We start from the raw sequence: 16,167 nt of genomic DNA on the forward strand, positions 1-16,167 counted from the left end.
CTTTTATCTCTGAATTTAGCAAATTGGCAGGTGAAAGTTGAAAATCTGGCTGCCCGTATAGCTACTAATGGGGTGCTCCAGAATTGTACCAAGGATCCAGACAGAATTTTTATCAAGTTCCTGAGGCATTCTCAGAAATGTAGGCCATGTAGTTGGAGGCCTCTTTTCTGCCCGTGTGCGCGTGCGCTCTGTGCAGCATGGAGGGAGGGGAACCACCTGCCCGGGGGTGGGTAGCTCTGGAGACCCAGCTAGCAGCACAACTACACAACTTTTCATTTTGCAGTGGTTCATGATGCTTGCTTGACCTGCACTTCCTTTAGTACAAGCAGGATTGTGTAGTGCATGTACGAGAGGTAATTCCCGTCACAATATGTTGAATAATCCTTGGTTTATTTTCAGGACTGTAGGTATAGGAGGAACCTGTTGACAGTGTTTAGATGGAAGGCCAGGTTTTCCAGAAATATCTGGTTCTCTTCCTTTCTTCATATGAAAATGGGAAGAGTTTAGGCCAAAGAACTGAGTGAAAAACTTCCTAGTACAGCAGCAGAGCCTGGTACAGCAGAGCAGTTGTCAGCTGCTGAACTGTGGGAGCTGCATCTGTAGGGACCTTGGAAGTCATCTCACAAAGTTCTTCCAGCTCTTTCTTCTTTCTACAGAGGTCTTTTACTACAAAGTCCAAAGTGATCTGTATCTTGTCAAGCCCGTGGCCCCAGTTGGTGACCAGTAAATCAATGGGAATTCAGTATTTTCCTAAGATCTTGAGTAGACTGTACTGCAGACTCGGTAGAGAAAAATCTATGGTCTGGATGGACTTGGGTCATAAACTTGAGGGGAACTTGTAGCATGCCTTTAAAGCACATGTTTCTCATACATTCAGAATAGTCAGTTAGTATGGGAGGTCAGATGCATCTGACATCAGAGGGTGAAACATCAATTATTTTAATGCCGGAGCGTTGAAACTACTTTATCAATGAAATTATCTTCTGAAGAACATCCTGTGTGTCTGTAAAAAGAGTAACCGGGCATATAACCGTGTTGATATTGAACTGCTTGGAAGAGAAAGTAAATATGCTCACATAGTAATGAGAGAAATTTATACCTCTTTTTGTATAATATGAAAGAAATAAACAATATTTTCTTGCCTAAAATGCTCCTTATAATATGAAGGTGTGTGAATATAGCATACTATAATGAAATATGCAGAGTTTGAAAACACTAGTTATTTAACTATGCATTATCTTCAAATAATAATTTGCAGACCAAAACCTGTAGGATCTTGAGAGTAAGTTTCTTTGAGATATTCATTTTCTGTGTTTGTTTTTCAAATCTTCCCCTGTGTTTCTGTTTCTTGTGCACAGAGATCTTTCTGTCCCCATTGGATCTCTTTCAGTAATTCTGACACCACTTTACATTCAGAATATAAACTGTGTCAATATATAAAAAAAAATAAAAATATTAATAAAAAAAATAAAAATATTAATAAAAAAAAAATCTGGCATATATACCAAATGGATGTATCTTCTAGAAAATCCTTTATCTAATGTGGAGGTGTCTAACTGGAAAGCAGTAAAATAATTAGCGTCATTGACCGTGTTTGTTGTTGGACCAGATACTTCACTTAATCAACAAATGTTTACACAGAGGTGAGGTTTCCCATACATACGTACGTGCATACATACATATATGTACTGTAGATGAAAAATACGAGTCATTGCTTAAAATGAAGTTCTGAAAACAAGGTGAAAATCCCAAAAATATTTAGATCCTTAAATCTGTCAACATAGAATTTGTTGAATATATTTTCAATAAACAATTGTGTTAATTCTTTGCAGTGTAACTGAAGTATCTTGGACTGCCCTGTTATCTCTGAGTAACGTATGTGTGTGTTTTCACAGGTACGTGCTCACCAGTTAGTTTTACCACCTTGTGACGTAGTAATCAAAGCCGTAGCTGACTACGTCCGTAACATTCAGGACACCACTGATTTGGATGCCATAGCAAAAGATGTTTTTCAGCATTCACAGGTAAAGTATGGAAAAAAATATTTTTTTAAACAGTTGTGCATTTGTGCTCTAGACTTGTGTTGAAGAATTGCATTCAATAAAAGTAGTGCTTTGTATCAGTTGATATAGGAATCTGTTGGTATATGCAGTGTCGTAGGTACCCTAGTGTAATTTTCCAGTCTTTTGGAAAGCAGAAATGCTGCACTTATTCTCAGTGCTTTAAAGTTAAATTTGTGATAACCACAGGGGTTTTGTAGTCTAACTTTGTGTACTGTCATTGAGAATCAGTGGTACATGAGGATAATTTTAAAGCTTTATCCTTGCAGGGGTTGACATGATGTTCCTTGTGAGGGTGTGGAGGTATAGTCCTCATGGCTCCATGGGTGTTAATACTGTATGTGCTATAAGTTAACTGCTCTGCAGTGCTGTGCTGACGTATAGATGACATGCCTGGATTTGATCCTGATGGATATTTCTTTTATTTATTTATTTTAGTCTAGAACAGATGACAAAGTTACTCGATTTAAGAGAGCAGTTGCTTATTATTCAGCAACTAATAAACCTATGCCATTTCATCCACCACATTACCTAGGTAAGTAATTAAAAAATAAAAGACTCTTAAGTTTAAACAAAACCCGGCATAACCCTAACTTATTATTTTAATAACCCTAAATTATTATTAACGAGGTCTTTTAAAACATATTTATTCTCTGGCAATTAACACTTGAATACCATGCTTCCAAAAAAGATTTTTCACAAAGTTCACAGAGTATTCACAGGGGCTGTGTTCTTTCCCCAAAAGGAGAATAGTAATGTGGACTGATTTTCCTCTTAGCTATTGCTGAATCAGTTCTAAGCATTATGTTGCTTGTGAGTATAGTGCTGAAAACGAGTGAAAGCTGTGTCTGGTTCTAGTCATGAAGACAGCTTCTTTTCCACAAAACATTCTTACTTCTTGCTTGATTTACCTGATGTATTTTAGAACTCTTTTCATGGTCTTTGATTTTTCTGATGTTATAACATACGTGCTTAAATTGCAGCCACTAATTGATCTGGTGTTGCAGATTACTCACAAGATGTACAAACTAATCATATGATCATAGCACCTAATACATGTCCCTCATTTCTAACACTGAAACGTAACTTGAGCTGAAATTTTCCAATGACTTTCAGTTACCATACTGGTATGCTAATATATTTTTTATTCTTTTTATTTAATTGGTTTTTGTTCGTTTGTTTTTCGTTCCAAGAGCTACAACAAAAAGATTTTTAAGTCTACTCTAAGTCAGATACTCAAATGATAGAAAGTGCTAGCACTGTGTGTCTCTGTGACATCGTTTTTGTCAGCTTCTTGCTTATCACCTCTCTTGGGCTTTTTTCTTTTAAGTTTCCTTTGATTCCCAGGTAGAATAGAAGTGTACGGCAATGAGAGAAAAACAATTGAGAAAAGGTGAGGCAAGTAAAATAGACTTCACAAGCTATTTTTATTAAAAGGCAAAAATGAATAAAACTAACTTAAGGCATACTGGAAAACAGTAACGCTAACAGAACAAGAAAAGATAAACCATAGAAGCAAAAGGATAAAAAAGGTAAAATTTGTGTCAAATAAATAGTGAGCATTTTTCATAAGTGGTTTTCTATTTCCCCTCCTTCCCACTTGCAATGCAGCAGCCAGACCAAATCAGTTTGGAATGCCTGGGATAGTGCCACCATATGTTCCTTCTCAGATACTTAACATTCCACAGACCTCACTACAAGCAAAACCTGTGGTAAGTGTAGCCCTCCTTCCTTCTCCTTGGGAGAAACCTACTGTGCTTCTTGAATTAGAATCTAGGTGGGAAAGGTATATGCAACTTTTAGTATGGGCGTTCACTGACTGCATTTTACTCTGGAGCTATAAAGATGCTGTAGACTCTGGTAGAGCAATTTTTGTGAATGTCTGTGACAGCTGAGATTTAATGTGTACAGCTGAAATGTGCCGCTTGGTTAAATAATATATTCAGTTTTAAAAGAAAAGTCGTTTTGTTACCTTCATTTAAGAAAGATTGCTTGATTTTAGGCCCAGCAGATGTCCAATCAGGGTGGTGCCCAAGGTCAGGGTCCATACCCATACAGTCTCTCTGAGCCAGCCATCACCTTGGAAACAGGTGGAAAAAGTCTTTCTGAGCAGAACAACTACAGTAACATTCCTCATGAAGGAAAACATACACCATTGTATGAACGATCTTCTCCAATAAATCCAGCTCAGAGTGGGAGCCCTAACCATGTGGATTCAACCTATTTTCCTGCCTCTTCTACATCATCCTCCTCTGACAATGATGAAGGCAATGGAGGTGCAGTGAAGTAAGTTTTTCATGAGGATGCTTTCTTACTCAGCTTCTCCTAAAATAAATTTATTTTCATAATCATTTAGTATCCTGAAAGTAAAGAAATCTGCTTATTAGTGATATGATAGACCTACACAAAATAGTCTTGGGTCACTGACTGCAAATATATTCATGGTTCACTCTAGTCGCCTTGTTTCTTAATGAGCAGAAATCCAAAACCAAATAATATTGGATATTTTTCCACTTCTGCCCTTATGCTTTATTGAAAGAAGGAAAGAGTGAGATTTTGGTAAATGTCATAAAACCTTCCTGTTCTTTTTTTTGTATAAAGGAAATATTCCTACATCAAAGTACAACTCAGTAACACTTCAGTAGCTAAAAACTATGAAACTTCACTGAATTTGTAGTGTTTGTGCTTGTAAAATTTTGGGATAATGTGGTTTAGCAGAGAAACTTGATGTGGACATCAGAAACTTAAAATTTAAGGCAGTGACCTAAGAGCCCTCATTGACAGGCTATGTATAGAACAAAGGTGCAGTGAAATTTTTCTTGTTCTCTTCTACTAATGTGCCTTGTTTACTGCAGAAGTATTTCTGACTTCCAGTAGATCATATGTCTGTCCTTGGCAATAAAGTTGTGCAGACTTCCTTGTAATTACTGCTTACTGACCTACAAAAAGGAAATTTGAACGGTGGCGGTTTGTGTTTACCTTCATCTTGTTAGGAGTAGTGGATTACGATGTGAGAATCAAAACCTGTGTCTTTAGAAGGCCTGTGATTGCTTCTAGAAGTTTGAATTTGTGTGTAATAGTATAAATAAAGGTTGAACTAGATGAGCTTAGAGATCTTTTCTAACCCGAAGTATTCTGTGATTCTACGAAATACGCTTCTACATCATATTAAACTCTGAGTGTATCTGCAGTTATGCATGGTAGCTTGGACTTGTTCTTCTGATGCAGTCTATTTTATATATCATAATATATAATTTATAATATATCATATTAAAGTATTCGTTTTTTTCATCTGACTGTCTATTGCATTGTATGCAGTAAGTTTTGAATTAATTTAGAAACGGAAGTTTAGATAGCTTTGCTGTTTGTAGAAGTAGTCTTCATCTATCTGAGAGAAATTGGCATAGTGACAAATATTTAAAGCTCAATCGAGAATTTTTCTTGCATGAACATTATTTAGTCATTGTAAAGGATTCCTTATAGCTTTTAAATATGATCTAAATATTGACATAGTATTAATGAATAAACATGGTTATCTAAGTCTTCAAGACTCCTACAAATTAACATTTCTAATACATAGAATCCCCTGAAGTCCTCTCTGACCAGTAGACCCATTAACAGTTGGTGAGGATTTATCACATCATACCTTAAGCAGCACTTTAATACTATGTTTTTTATGTTGTCCTTCAGCCATGTCAGTGGGAACAAAATAGGCTGGGAAAAAACAGGAACCCAGTCAGAAAGTCAAACACGTGGAGACCTGGGAGACCAAACAAAGGTAATTTGTTAAGTTTCAAACGTTAATTGCAGTGTATTATTTTGTGCTAAATCTTTATAGCAAACTTGTGAGTAGAATTTTCAAAATTGATCTGTGGGATTTAACATAAATTTTTACACTTTTTTTGTGAATTTCAAAGCAGTGTCTTTAAAATATAGTAAGATTTCCAATGAATATTGTAGAATAGGCATAAAAATAAAAATTAAATAGGCTGTTTTAGAAAATGCTAGATAAAAAAGAGAAACATATTTACCCCTTAGCTAACAGTCTCATCCATGTATATTGCTACCCACATCTACAGCAGTGCATTATTTTTATTTTTTTACTAAGGATTCTGCATGGGACACAGTCCATGGGTACAGGATCCATGTCATGTAAGCTACAGTGTAGTGAGAACAGCTCTAATGCAACATTGCAGCATTAGCCACGGACTGTTATAGGTGTATTAAAGCTCAGCTGAGGAGGAAAAGTCCTTCACAACCACTTGGTATGATTTTCACATAATACATATTCAGGTAGCTCCATGGGAACAGCTACAATGTATTGCTACCTTACTAAGTAAGGATGGAATAATTAAGCCCTTGTTAAAGACTTAACGTTATCCTATTAAATTTCTTGAAGATATAAAACCATTGTCAAATTAAGAGCATGACAGTCCGTTTTCCGAGTGTGAACCATGTTTAGTGTTTGAATCATTTGCATGTGATACCTCAGCATTTTCATGATGGAGCTAGCTATTAGTCTTTTGTCAAAAAAAAAAAAATAAAATCATGAGTTACTTATGCTGCAGAAAAACAGAAGAACATTTTCCCTGTACCTTTGGCATAGAAATTCCAGTAAACTTTGGCTTGGTGCTTAAAATATCATGCTGATGATTTCATCCATCAGTGGTTATTATTTTTGCAGACTACGCCCCGCATGATAACTGTATCTGCCTGTGGATTAGTCACCGTATGCAAATGCTAATGTGACCTATTGCATTCCTTTCTTGTCTGTACTATTGGCCATGTGTGAAGCCCTGTGTGTGCTGCACAGCCCCATGCCCTCCCAGGGGAGCCAGTGGTGGTGATGCTTCCCCTGCAGCTGGGTCACAGGCGGGTGGGACATGCTGCAGTGCACCCCTGCCTGCCTGTCCTGGGACATGCAGAATTAGAGCTGTATAAGCAGTGATTAAACTTTGCAGGAGATGCATGCCTGCAGTACAGCTCGAGTGCATCCAGTTTAAGGTGTAAATGCTTTGAGTTCTACGTGCATACTGTTATTTTTGAATGTCAAGCCACTTCTTTAGCCTTCCTTAGCAGAAGACAGTTGTATCTCTTGAGCACAACAGGGAGAAGTATGAGTACGTTTTGTAGATTCACTTACTTCCTGAAGAGGCTTATATAAAACAATTAGAAGAAATATTTCCTAAAGGTTTCAACTTTGAAATGAGCTACGCGATTTTCTCAGGTAATTTGAAGTGCTGAAAACCTAGCATAGATCAGACAGCACCAATCGGCACTTCTTACCCTGTTGACTTGCCTATCAAAATTCCTGCCTTGGAGTTGTGTAGTGTGGGATTATATGTGACAAAGGTGTGCTCATCTCACTTGCATGACTGCATAGTACTAAAAAATAAATAAATAATACTTTACTGCAGTAGTTCCTCGGTTTAGGTGTTTGAATACCACTGTAAAAGATTCAGGAAGAACCTGGGTAGTGCAAATGAAGAAAACATTCGTATATTTCAGATTTGGTTTTTGTTTTTTTTTTGTCTTCCTCCCTATGTGTCCCTAGTAATGGGCAGTCTTGTAAACTTCTCTTTATGTTCCAACATTACTGACTTTAAATTCAGTTTTGTAGGCAAGGATTTTTAGGAAAGAACCCTTTTTTTTTGGTAGTATCTGTGAAAGCTATAACACAAATGCTTACAAAAGGCTTATTCACTGGTAGGTTTACAGTACGTTTTTATGTGTCATGTTTTTGCTCTAAGCCTGTGAACTAAATTTCAAGAAGTGGAACTAAATGCCATTTTAATCTTGCAGTCAGAAAATGTTACCATTTTCTCTTACATTCTTCTTCTCAGAGTAATTTTATGTTTAAAAAAAAATAACACTTAAGGCTTTTGAGTTCAGACACTATATTTTTAATGCATTTAAATTGCACTATGTAGTCTTTCCTGCTTCATTTAGAAATACAGTGGAGGGTTGTGTTAATGAAAGTCTAAATATATATGACAGTCTTTGTGTCAGTTAAAACATGTAGTTGGGTAGAATTTTGGAAATCATTATGAGGTCATCCACATTTCATTAAGAGGTCGTCATTCACTCTTTTGTATTGTGCAATTAAAAAAGAAAATAATAATTACTTGTTGCTGTTAATAAGTTGAAGCTTTAACATAATACCTTTTCAGTAATTGTCTTCTGCTAGCAAGCAATGGCTGTAAGTTTACCTTCTCTGAAAATCTTTTAGTCGATGTTGGGTAGTATATTCTGCTTACTGACACATCATGACGTGAAGATTTACTATTTTCACTGTGAGTGAAGAAGGAAATTGCAGTTCCTCTTGGCTGATCGTCTGGTATGTTTCTGTACACTTCCAAAAGCACTTTATTTTGTATGTTCTGTTGTAGGCAGAAGGTTCCTCTAGTGCTTCTTCAGGAAGTCAGGCAGCTGATGTCAAAGGGAATCAAACCAGTAATCCACAAATCCCATGCCTGTTGTCAATGCCCACCAGAAACCACATGGATATTACTACTCCTCCATTACCTCCAGTAGCACCTGAAGTATTAAGAGTGGCAGAACACAGGCACAAGAAGGGGTTAATGTATCCCTACATCTTTCATGTCCTAACCAAGGTATGACATTTTACAATTACGTGCTATAAAAAAATCATTTTTGTAAAGGTGATTGCACTTACGTTTCTGGACAAGAATATCATAATTTTACATCCTTTCTGATGTTTTGAGTTTTGGTCCATTCTTAGTGCTTCCAGCAGTTTATTTCCTCCTGCTTTCTAACCACTGATCTGGGCTGGTATATTGTTCCAGTAAATATGAGTTGACTGCTATTAGAAGTGTTTACTTAAAAAATAGCTAATTTTTCTGAATATTTTGTTTATATATATCTACACACAGATATATAAAATACTTAATTTGCCTGTTTTCATCTAAAAACTCCAGCATGTGTACTGTGGTGTCTCTGCCAAGTCTTCTGTTTTAAGTGTTCAAAAAAATACTTAGATTATTTTCCCTCACAATTTGATCCCTCCCATCCCTGGTAGCTACCCCTGACAGAAACATAGGAGCTATAAGAAATACCTCTTATAGAATCATGAAATGCAATTATAGATGAACTTGATGATGATATGAATTTTGGCCATTGATTTGCTTGTTTTATGCGCTAGCCTTAATGTGCCAGGGAAGCTACAAGCATTTTCACACAGCATAGGCCACTTTCTGCTCTATCTTTAGTTAAAAAAACAAAATAATCAGATCTACCTCAATAGCCACGTAAGGACAGCTTGAAAAGCAGTGCGTGAGCTTCTTGCAGAAGTAAGCAGTGGTGTTCCTGCACTGTGCTCAATTTAATCAAGTTTCAAAAGACATGAATTCACGCTTCATTGTTCTTTCTAAGTGCAAACATATGCATCCCAGAGCTAGACAACTAATTCTTGTCCACTGAAGTCTTCAAAACACTTGGTGCTGGTTTTTGTTCATCAAGCCCATTCAGTGTACATATTTGTACAGCATGTAGCAAAATGGTGTTGTCCACGTTCCTGGTCATTTGTATTAGTCTTAAAAATCCATTTCAGGATGATAAGGACAATAGGCTGGGATTTGAAATGCTTAAAAATAGACTTTTCTGCATCAGGGTTTGGAGTTCCTAAATCCCACGTGTTTATTGCACCGTATTTTGTATAGCTGTCACGTTCTTGTACTTACCGCGTTTACCAAACGAAAGTGGAGAGGAAACAAAAGGCCTATGAAGACCATTGATGCCATTGAAACCATCTGTTTCTTAGTTTGCATAATCATATATTCTTTATACACTTAAATACTACTTGATACTTAATTGGTACACAAAAATGCCCCAGATTTTGTTGCTGTTACATACAGAGACAAATCTTTCAGATGTTCTTTATACCTAGCTTAGTGTTGACTGAATTAACCTAGCTATATTGTAACGTAATCACTCCAAGGTGTCACCTACTGTATTCACTACTGGGACAGTTTAAAACATTTTTATAATTCAAGTAGCAAAAGTATGCTTGCTTCTTGTCAGTGTTGAATATAAAGGCTGTGGGGTGCAATGCAGCGAAGGAATTAAACGCCCCTGTTTGTTTTTTTTGTTAGTCTTGCCACTGATTCATAAAATCTTCTGTTTTCCCCTAAATACAAGGGGAAAATGAAAGGGGAGTTAATTTATTCCTTTTCTAGGGATGAAAGTTCTTGCCTGCTTCTGCAATGGTGGATTTATCTTGAGTTGCAAATGAACAGTCTTCTACCTGGTTTCAGAAATCTCAGCTATATCAGGTTTCCCTGATAAATTTCTACACTGCAGTTACTTAAATAATTTAGAAATAGTATCCTGTACTGAAATTGCGGAGTCTGATCTTAGATGAGAGGAGATGGAATTGGCAGTATTTAGTAAAGTGAGGCATTGTGCTCTGTGCCATCACTTACTGTCACTTTGTGGAGTATAAACCATAATGATCTAATTTCCAAAATAAAAAGGTCAAAACGTTAATTGTACATGCGCACAAGAAAAACTAATTTTTGTGTAATACTTTAGCCATATAATATCTAAAAATACCTAATATTGCTGACATAACATATTTTTAGGGTGTGAAGCCAACAAGTAACTTTTATGTAGTTATACATTTACAGCTGTATACAGCTTCCACCAGTTTCTGCCTTTTAATCTGGTTTGTGTTGATTGCAAAGGCTTTTGAGCATATAGGATGCTGTACCATTTCCCTGTATCTTACTCTGTAGTGGAGAGTTTAACTGGAAATGTAATCAGTGTGGCTTCCTCAAATCTTTTTCTAAATCTGTGTTCTCCTTACATAGGATGATTTAGCTTAATTTGCTTAAAAAAAATCTGATACAGTAAAATAAAATTAAAAAAGAAACAACTGATAGACAGGGCTCTTCTGCAGGTTGCTTTTACTTGATAAGGAGTTAAACTTCATGAATTATGTTACAGGTTTTTATTTTTGTACTACATAGAAAGGATAAGTTAGTGGCATTTTAAAAATTTAAGGAAAAGCCCTTTTAGAAAGTAGCATTTAATATGTGAGATGCATCTCTGGAAATGGGCAAGGTTTATTCGCAGGGAAATTTTTGTTGAGGTCACTGTCAGGAAAAAAAATGAGAAAGTTGAGTAAACCTTAAAAAGTTTGGTGGTTCTCAGCACCTTTTTAAATAGGAATATGAGTAGCTTTCCCAGAAAATCTTAAAATGATTGAATGCACAGATACAAAAAATATAGAATGTTGCTGATATTTTGAGAGAGAATATCAGAAGGTTCTTTCATGCCTTTTTTTTTTTTTTTTTTATAAAGTATAAAATGCTAAAGCTTTATTTACTCACATTTGAAACAGTACTTGCATAATTCCCAGTTAGTTTTTTTGTCCAGGTCTTCTCATAATGTTGTTTTTTAGAGTGAGTCCCCAGCACCGTTTCAAACCCTTGCATCATAAAGTCAGGCTGGTGTTTTTAGACAGCATGAATATTTTTTTAAATAACTATCTGCAGTCTAGATTTAGTATTTATTCTTCAAATGTGCTTTGCATGTCTTTTAATTCTATACGCACATTGCTATATTGTCGTATATACTGTTTTTCTCCTAGAAATATCTGTATGGAAAGATCAGTAATTAGACAGACACAGGTAATACAGACACAGACAGACAGACACACATACACGCACAAAGTTGTGTGATGGAGAAGAGGAATAGGAAAGTGATAGGAATAATCAGATCCTAGAGAACTACTGGAGGAAAGCAAGCAGATTGTAGTAGGGTAATCCTCCTCTGGTGTTACCTTCTCGTATGTAAGATCAACATTATTGCTGAATCACATTTTTCTTGACTAGATGAGATTCATTTTAGAGCTAGATTGAGTTATTGAGCATACCTAAATACTTTCTGTTCACTTTAACATGTTGTGTTTTTCTGCTTTCTTTCACACAAAAGGGTGAAATCAAAATTGCTGTTTCTATAGAAGATGAAGCCAACAAAGACCTGCCTCCTGCTGCTCTGCTTTATAGGCCAGTTCGTCAGTATGTTTACGGAGTCCTGTTTAGTTTGGCAGAAAGCAGAAAGAAAACTGAAAGACTCGCTTTTAGAAAGAACAGACTTCCACCAGAATGTATGTACTGTAGAATCCAGTCTTTATTTCTCTTCTCTTTTACCATGTTTTCATTTGTACTATGATTTGAATGAGAATAATTGCTAAGATTTCATGAATGTGACTAGAGCTGGAGGAATTTATGACTTACTCGATCCATGGATAATACAAAAAGATGTTCTTACTTTGAAATGTTATTTCTTGTAGTAGTTTAAGCACTTGAAATGCTACCCTTTCTAAGTAAGTTCTGGGGTTTATTTTTTAAAGTATATGCTTAAGCTGCTGTCAGGCTTGCAGCAAGCATTGTCATATTTTGATGTAGTTTTCAAAGTATATGGCAGAACTTGATTAAAGGAAACTTGTATTCTGAGCATATGCATGCAAATTCGTGTGCTTTTTTTCCCCTTGAGGACGAGACATGCATATGTTAACTTTCCCTGTCTTCCCCTCTGTTCTCCCAAATGTATAATTAAATGTACTTCAGTGAATTTTGCAAGTCCATTTAGTAACTTTCAGGTGTTGGAATAAAAACTTGGTTTGAAATTTGCAGAAATCAGATGTAATGCAACTAAAGGAAGACTAAACTTCTGTGAGCAGACTTGTCAGAAGATCTTATGGCTAATTCAGTCAGAAGGATCAATGTTAATCTCATATTAATCTGGAAGTTAACTTTTTAAGTTTTCTGCTTCCAGGAATTACTTTTATTCCAGAAAATTCACCCTCCTCATTCTGCATTGTTTTACTTGTAATGAAATGCATACAAGGGTATGATTGAATGAACTTTACAGTAGCATCTTATAAAGGTTAAAGTAATGCTGAAACATTAAGTGGATGGCAGCAGCAGAAGTATTTATATCTAGGCTGCTGTCACTAGGCTAAATTTAAGAAGCGGATACTTAGAACGTAGGAAAGCATTATTCAGCCTTCATGTGTAAAAGAGCAAAAAACAAAGAATCAATAGTAAACTTCATGTTCATTCCCTTCATTTTTAATTGTTAGATGTTTTTGTACATTCATAAGGAAGATTATAATATTACAATGTTTGAAAAACTGTTAATCTACATTATTTCGTGGAATTAATATTTACCCTGTTTGAGTAATGTCTTGCGACACATTGTCAAAAACTTAACCCTTTAAACTCAAACAACATAATAGTATTTCAGGTTATGAGGTCATTTCAGGATTAAAATAATGAAGTTATTTGTGGTATTCATTTGACCTCATTAGACATTTGTCCTTAAGTGTACTACAGTATTTGGAGTGGTGAAATAGCTAACTGCTGAAGGTTTCAGAATGTTTTCATCTTGTAAGCCTAGAATGTTCTCACTAGACAGCTGGAATACATGTATGATCTCTATTTTCTCTTCATTTATGCTGCTTTTCAGAGGTTTATTGTCAGTGGAGGCTAAGAACACTACTGCTGACTTGGTGTAGTTACAGGAGCTCCAGCAAATCTTGCTGCAGGACACATTCAGCTACCTGACCTACTTCTGTCTTAGGACTGGCCATGCTCTTAAGAAAACAAAAATTGGAACATCTGCCCAAAGATTAGCACTTCGCTGCAAAGCTACAATTGCTAGTAAAGATAGATTTGAGCTAAGATGCATGCTTGTGGCTTGAAAGGGCTAGGTTACATGAATACATTTCTTTTGGTCGTCTCTATTACAGAGTAGCAAGAATTAGGTAGCCTGTGCCAGATAGAGGGGGAGAATAGCATCTCAAATGGCAAGAGCAGATTTCTCAAATCGATTTGTCACACTCGTTAGCTGCTACTAACTTCTGTGAGGACTACAACACAAGCTATAATGATCTGACAGTGGTGATTCCCCTTTACTGCCTTAATGTTTATCACTGCTCTCCAAAAAATAAGTATGAAACAGTAATTAGCAGAAAAAATCAAAAGAATTAAGAAATTAATTTCTAAAGGCATGTATACTGTCCTTAGGTTTATGTGGAGAATTGATGATTCTACTAATACATCTAAAATTCTGTCATCTTTGTTGTACAAACCATTACACTGGCAATATAATAATTGTGTGTGAGTAATTTGCAAGTATATTGTGTGTGAGGGTTATAGCAAGCTGTGAAAAGTACATAATAAATTTGATATGTCAGTATTATTACTAAATTTATAGGCAGTAAGATAATGGATCTTTCTTAAAATGGACTTCTTTCTGTCTTTTAAATCATTATTTTTCTGTAGTTGAAAAGTCAATTAAAAACAACAGGTCTGCTGGGAGAGGTAGTCAGTGAAGTTTTTCAGTAATAATTGCCTGCTAAGTAATGCCTTTGCTATACATGTCCTCATGTCTGCTCCCAGAGGACATGAAAAGCTGAATTGCAAAGTTCTTCATTGTGCTTTTACTGCCAAGTGTACAGCGTTGGCTGTGCTCCCCTTCCTTGTGAGGGGATACAGTCAAAATGTCTGACTTGCTCTTCTTTACAAGCTCTGAAATGGGTTATTTCCCTGGTTCTAATAAATATGTGTGTAGATGAAACCATCTGCCCTTTCCACTCTGCAAAAATGCACACTTGTACAAGCTGTCATAACTCCTGGTTGGATCCGAGGGTTTGTTATTTTAAGCCTAGCCATCTTGTGATGTACTGTTCTCCATCAAGGATGTATTCAGCTGACACTGTTTCTGCCAAAACGAAAGCCGTATCTTGGGCAATAGCCCTTTTGCAAAATCAGACATGCGTAGCTCAAGCTGTACTGTCAGTGAAGATGACAAGGTTAGAAGAGTCTTGATTAATCTTCATTAGCTAGCTCATTTTCTGATGATGGTGGGTACCTCACACCTCGTGTTCAGTTCATGGAAAAAATGCAAAGAGAATACCAGAAAAATCTGAGTCACAGGTAGCAGCGAGGGCTCTAACAGCTGGAGCATGCAGGATGCTGCTGCTAATGGCTTAAGTCTGTAACAGCATTTACAGGAGTTTATCAAGCTAGTTAGCTTAGTGCGGGTTGGTGCTGACTTTTTTTGCTCTTGGACTGGCCATCAGTGTCCAAAGGGTGATGGTTAAAGTAGACATCAGTGCGCAGTGCAGTTACTTGGGCTACTGTGAGTAGTCAGATCTACTGATCAGCAGCAGGAGGAAGTGTAGTACAAAAAACAGCATAATTAGCTCTGTGGTGTTGTGACTGAACATCCTCTGATCCTGAGTGTTTGTTGTAGCTAATGCAGTCTTGAGGGGAGACATTTCTTATCTCCAAGTGGAAGTCCTGGAAAGAAAACACAAAGCGTTCCTCTGAGGACAGAGATACTCAGCAGTTGAGGAAGATGGCATTTTTGGCAGCAGTCCCGGTACAGAGTTGTCAAATGTGTAAGAAAGGCCCTGGAGAAATAGATATGGACAAGTCCTAGATTCATCTGTTACGTTAAAGGCTTAATTTGAGTGAACAGTACTGCAGTTACTTTTTGACTTGATACAGCTGTAATTCCTCCTTTCCATCATTCGGGGGGGAATGTTTGCTAGTCCACTAGACTGCCCTTCGTATTAAACCACTCTCTAAGAAGAATTTTTTCTTTCCCAAAATAACCATTACTTTGTGTAATTTTGAAACCAGGGTGAGTCTCCAGCATAACCTCAGCAGGTATTGTATTACTGAGGAAGGTACCTTTTGAGGGAAAACGAAGGGTTTTGCTCTGTTTTTACAGAACATTTGTTTTCTGTAGAGCTCTGTCTCCTTGCTGGTGTCTGCTGTTAGAGGAGTGGTGAAAGCTGGAGGGGTGGTCTTCAGAGGGTGCTTAGATGTGTGCTCACAAAATTTGCATCTAGTCCCCTCTGGAGGGGCATCCAAACTGAGAAACTAAGTGTAGCCGGGAGTATTGTCTCTGTTGTCAAAAGGAGGTTGAAAGGAAGAAGAGAAGAACTCCAAAACACAAATAACTGGTTTATGTCAGTTGTCAACAGTTCAGCTTTTTCACTGCTGAACAGATTAAGCTGTCCTGCATAGTAGCCTCACTGTTTTCCCTAGCCATTTGCTGGGAGAGCTAA

The 16,167-nt window shown here is 36.7% G+C and overlaps 1 protein-coding gene across 2 annotated transcripts in view; it reads left to right on the top strand.

The window, feature by feature from the left end:
* Window positions 1–16,167, top strand: part of FAM120A (family with sequence similarity 120A) — a 53,126-nt gene that overhangs the window by 17,393 nt on the left and 19,566 nt on the right. For both annotated transcript variants that reach the window (XM_032194414.1, XM_032194415.1), the window contains exons 4-10: window positions 1,896–2,024; window positions 2,499–2,595; window positions 3,672–3,772; window positions 4,063–4,346; window positions 5,751–5,838; window positions 8,450–8,674; window positions 12,015–12,189. In XM_032194414.1, coding sequence (XP_032050305.1) covers window positions 1,896–2,024; window positions 2,499–2,595; window positions 3,672–3,772; window positions 4,063–4,346; window positions 5,751–5,838; window positions 8,450–8,674; window positions 12,015–12,189 — 1,099 coding nt within the window. The remainder of the gene's footprint in view (window positions 1–1,895; window positions 2,025–2,498; window positions 2,596–3,671; window positions 3,773–4,062; window positions 4,347–5,750; window positions 5,839–8,449; window positions 8,675–12,014; window positions 12,190–16,167) is intronic.

The sequence above is a fragment of the Aythya fuligula genome, chromosome 10, assembly GCF_009819795.1.
Source record: "Aythya fuligula isolate bAytFul2 chromosome 10, bAytFul2.pri, whole genome shotgun sequence".
In the NCBI taxonomy this organism is placed as follows: Eukaryota; Metazoa; Chordata; class Aves; order Anseriformes; family Anatidae; genus Aythya; species Aythya fuligula.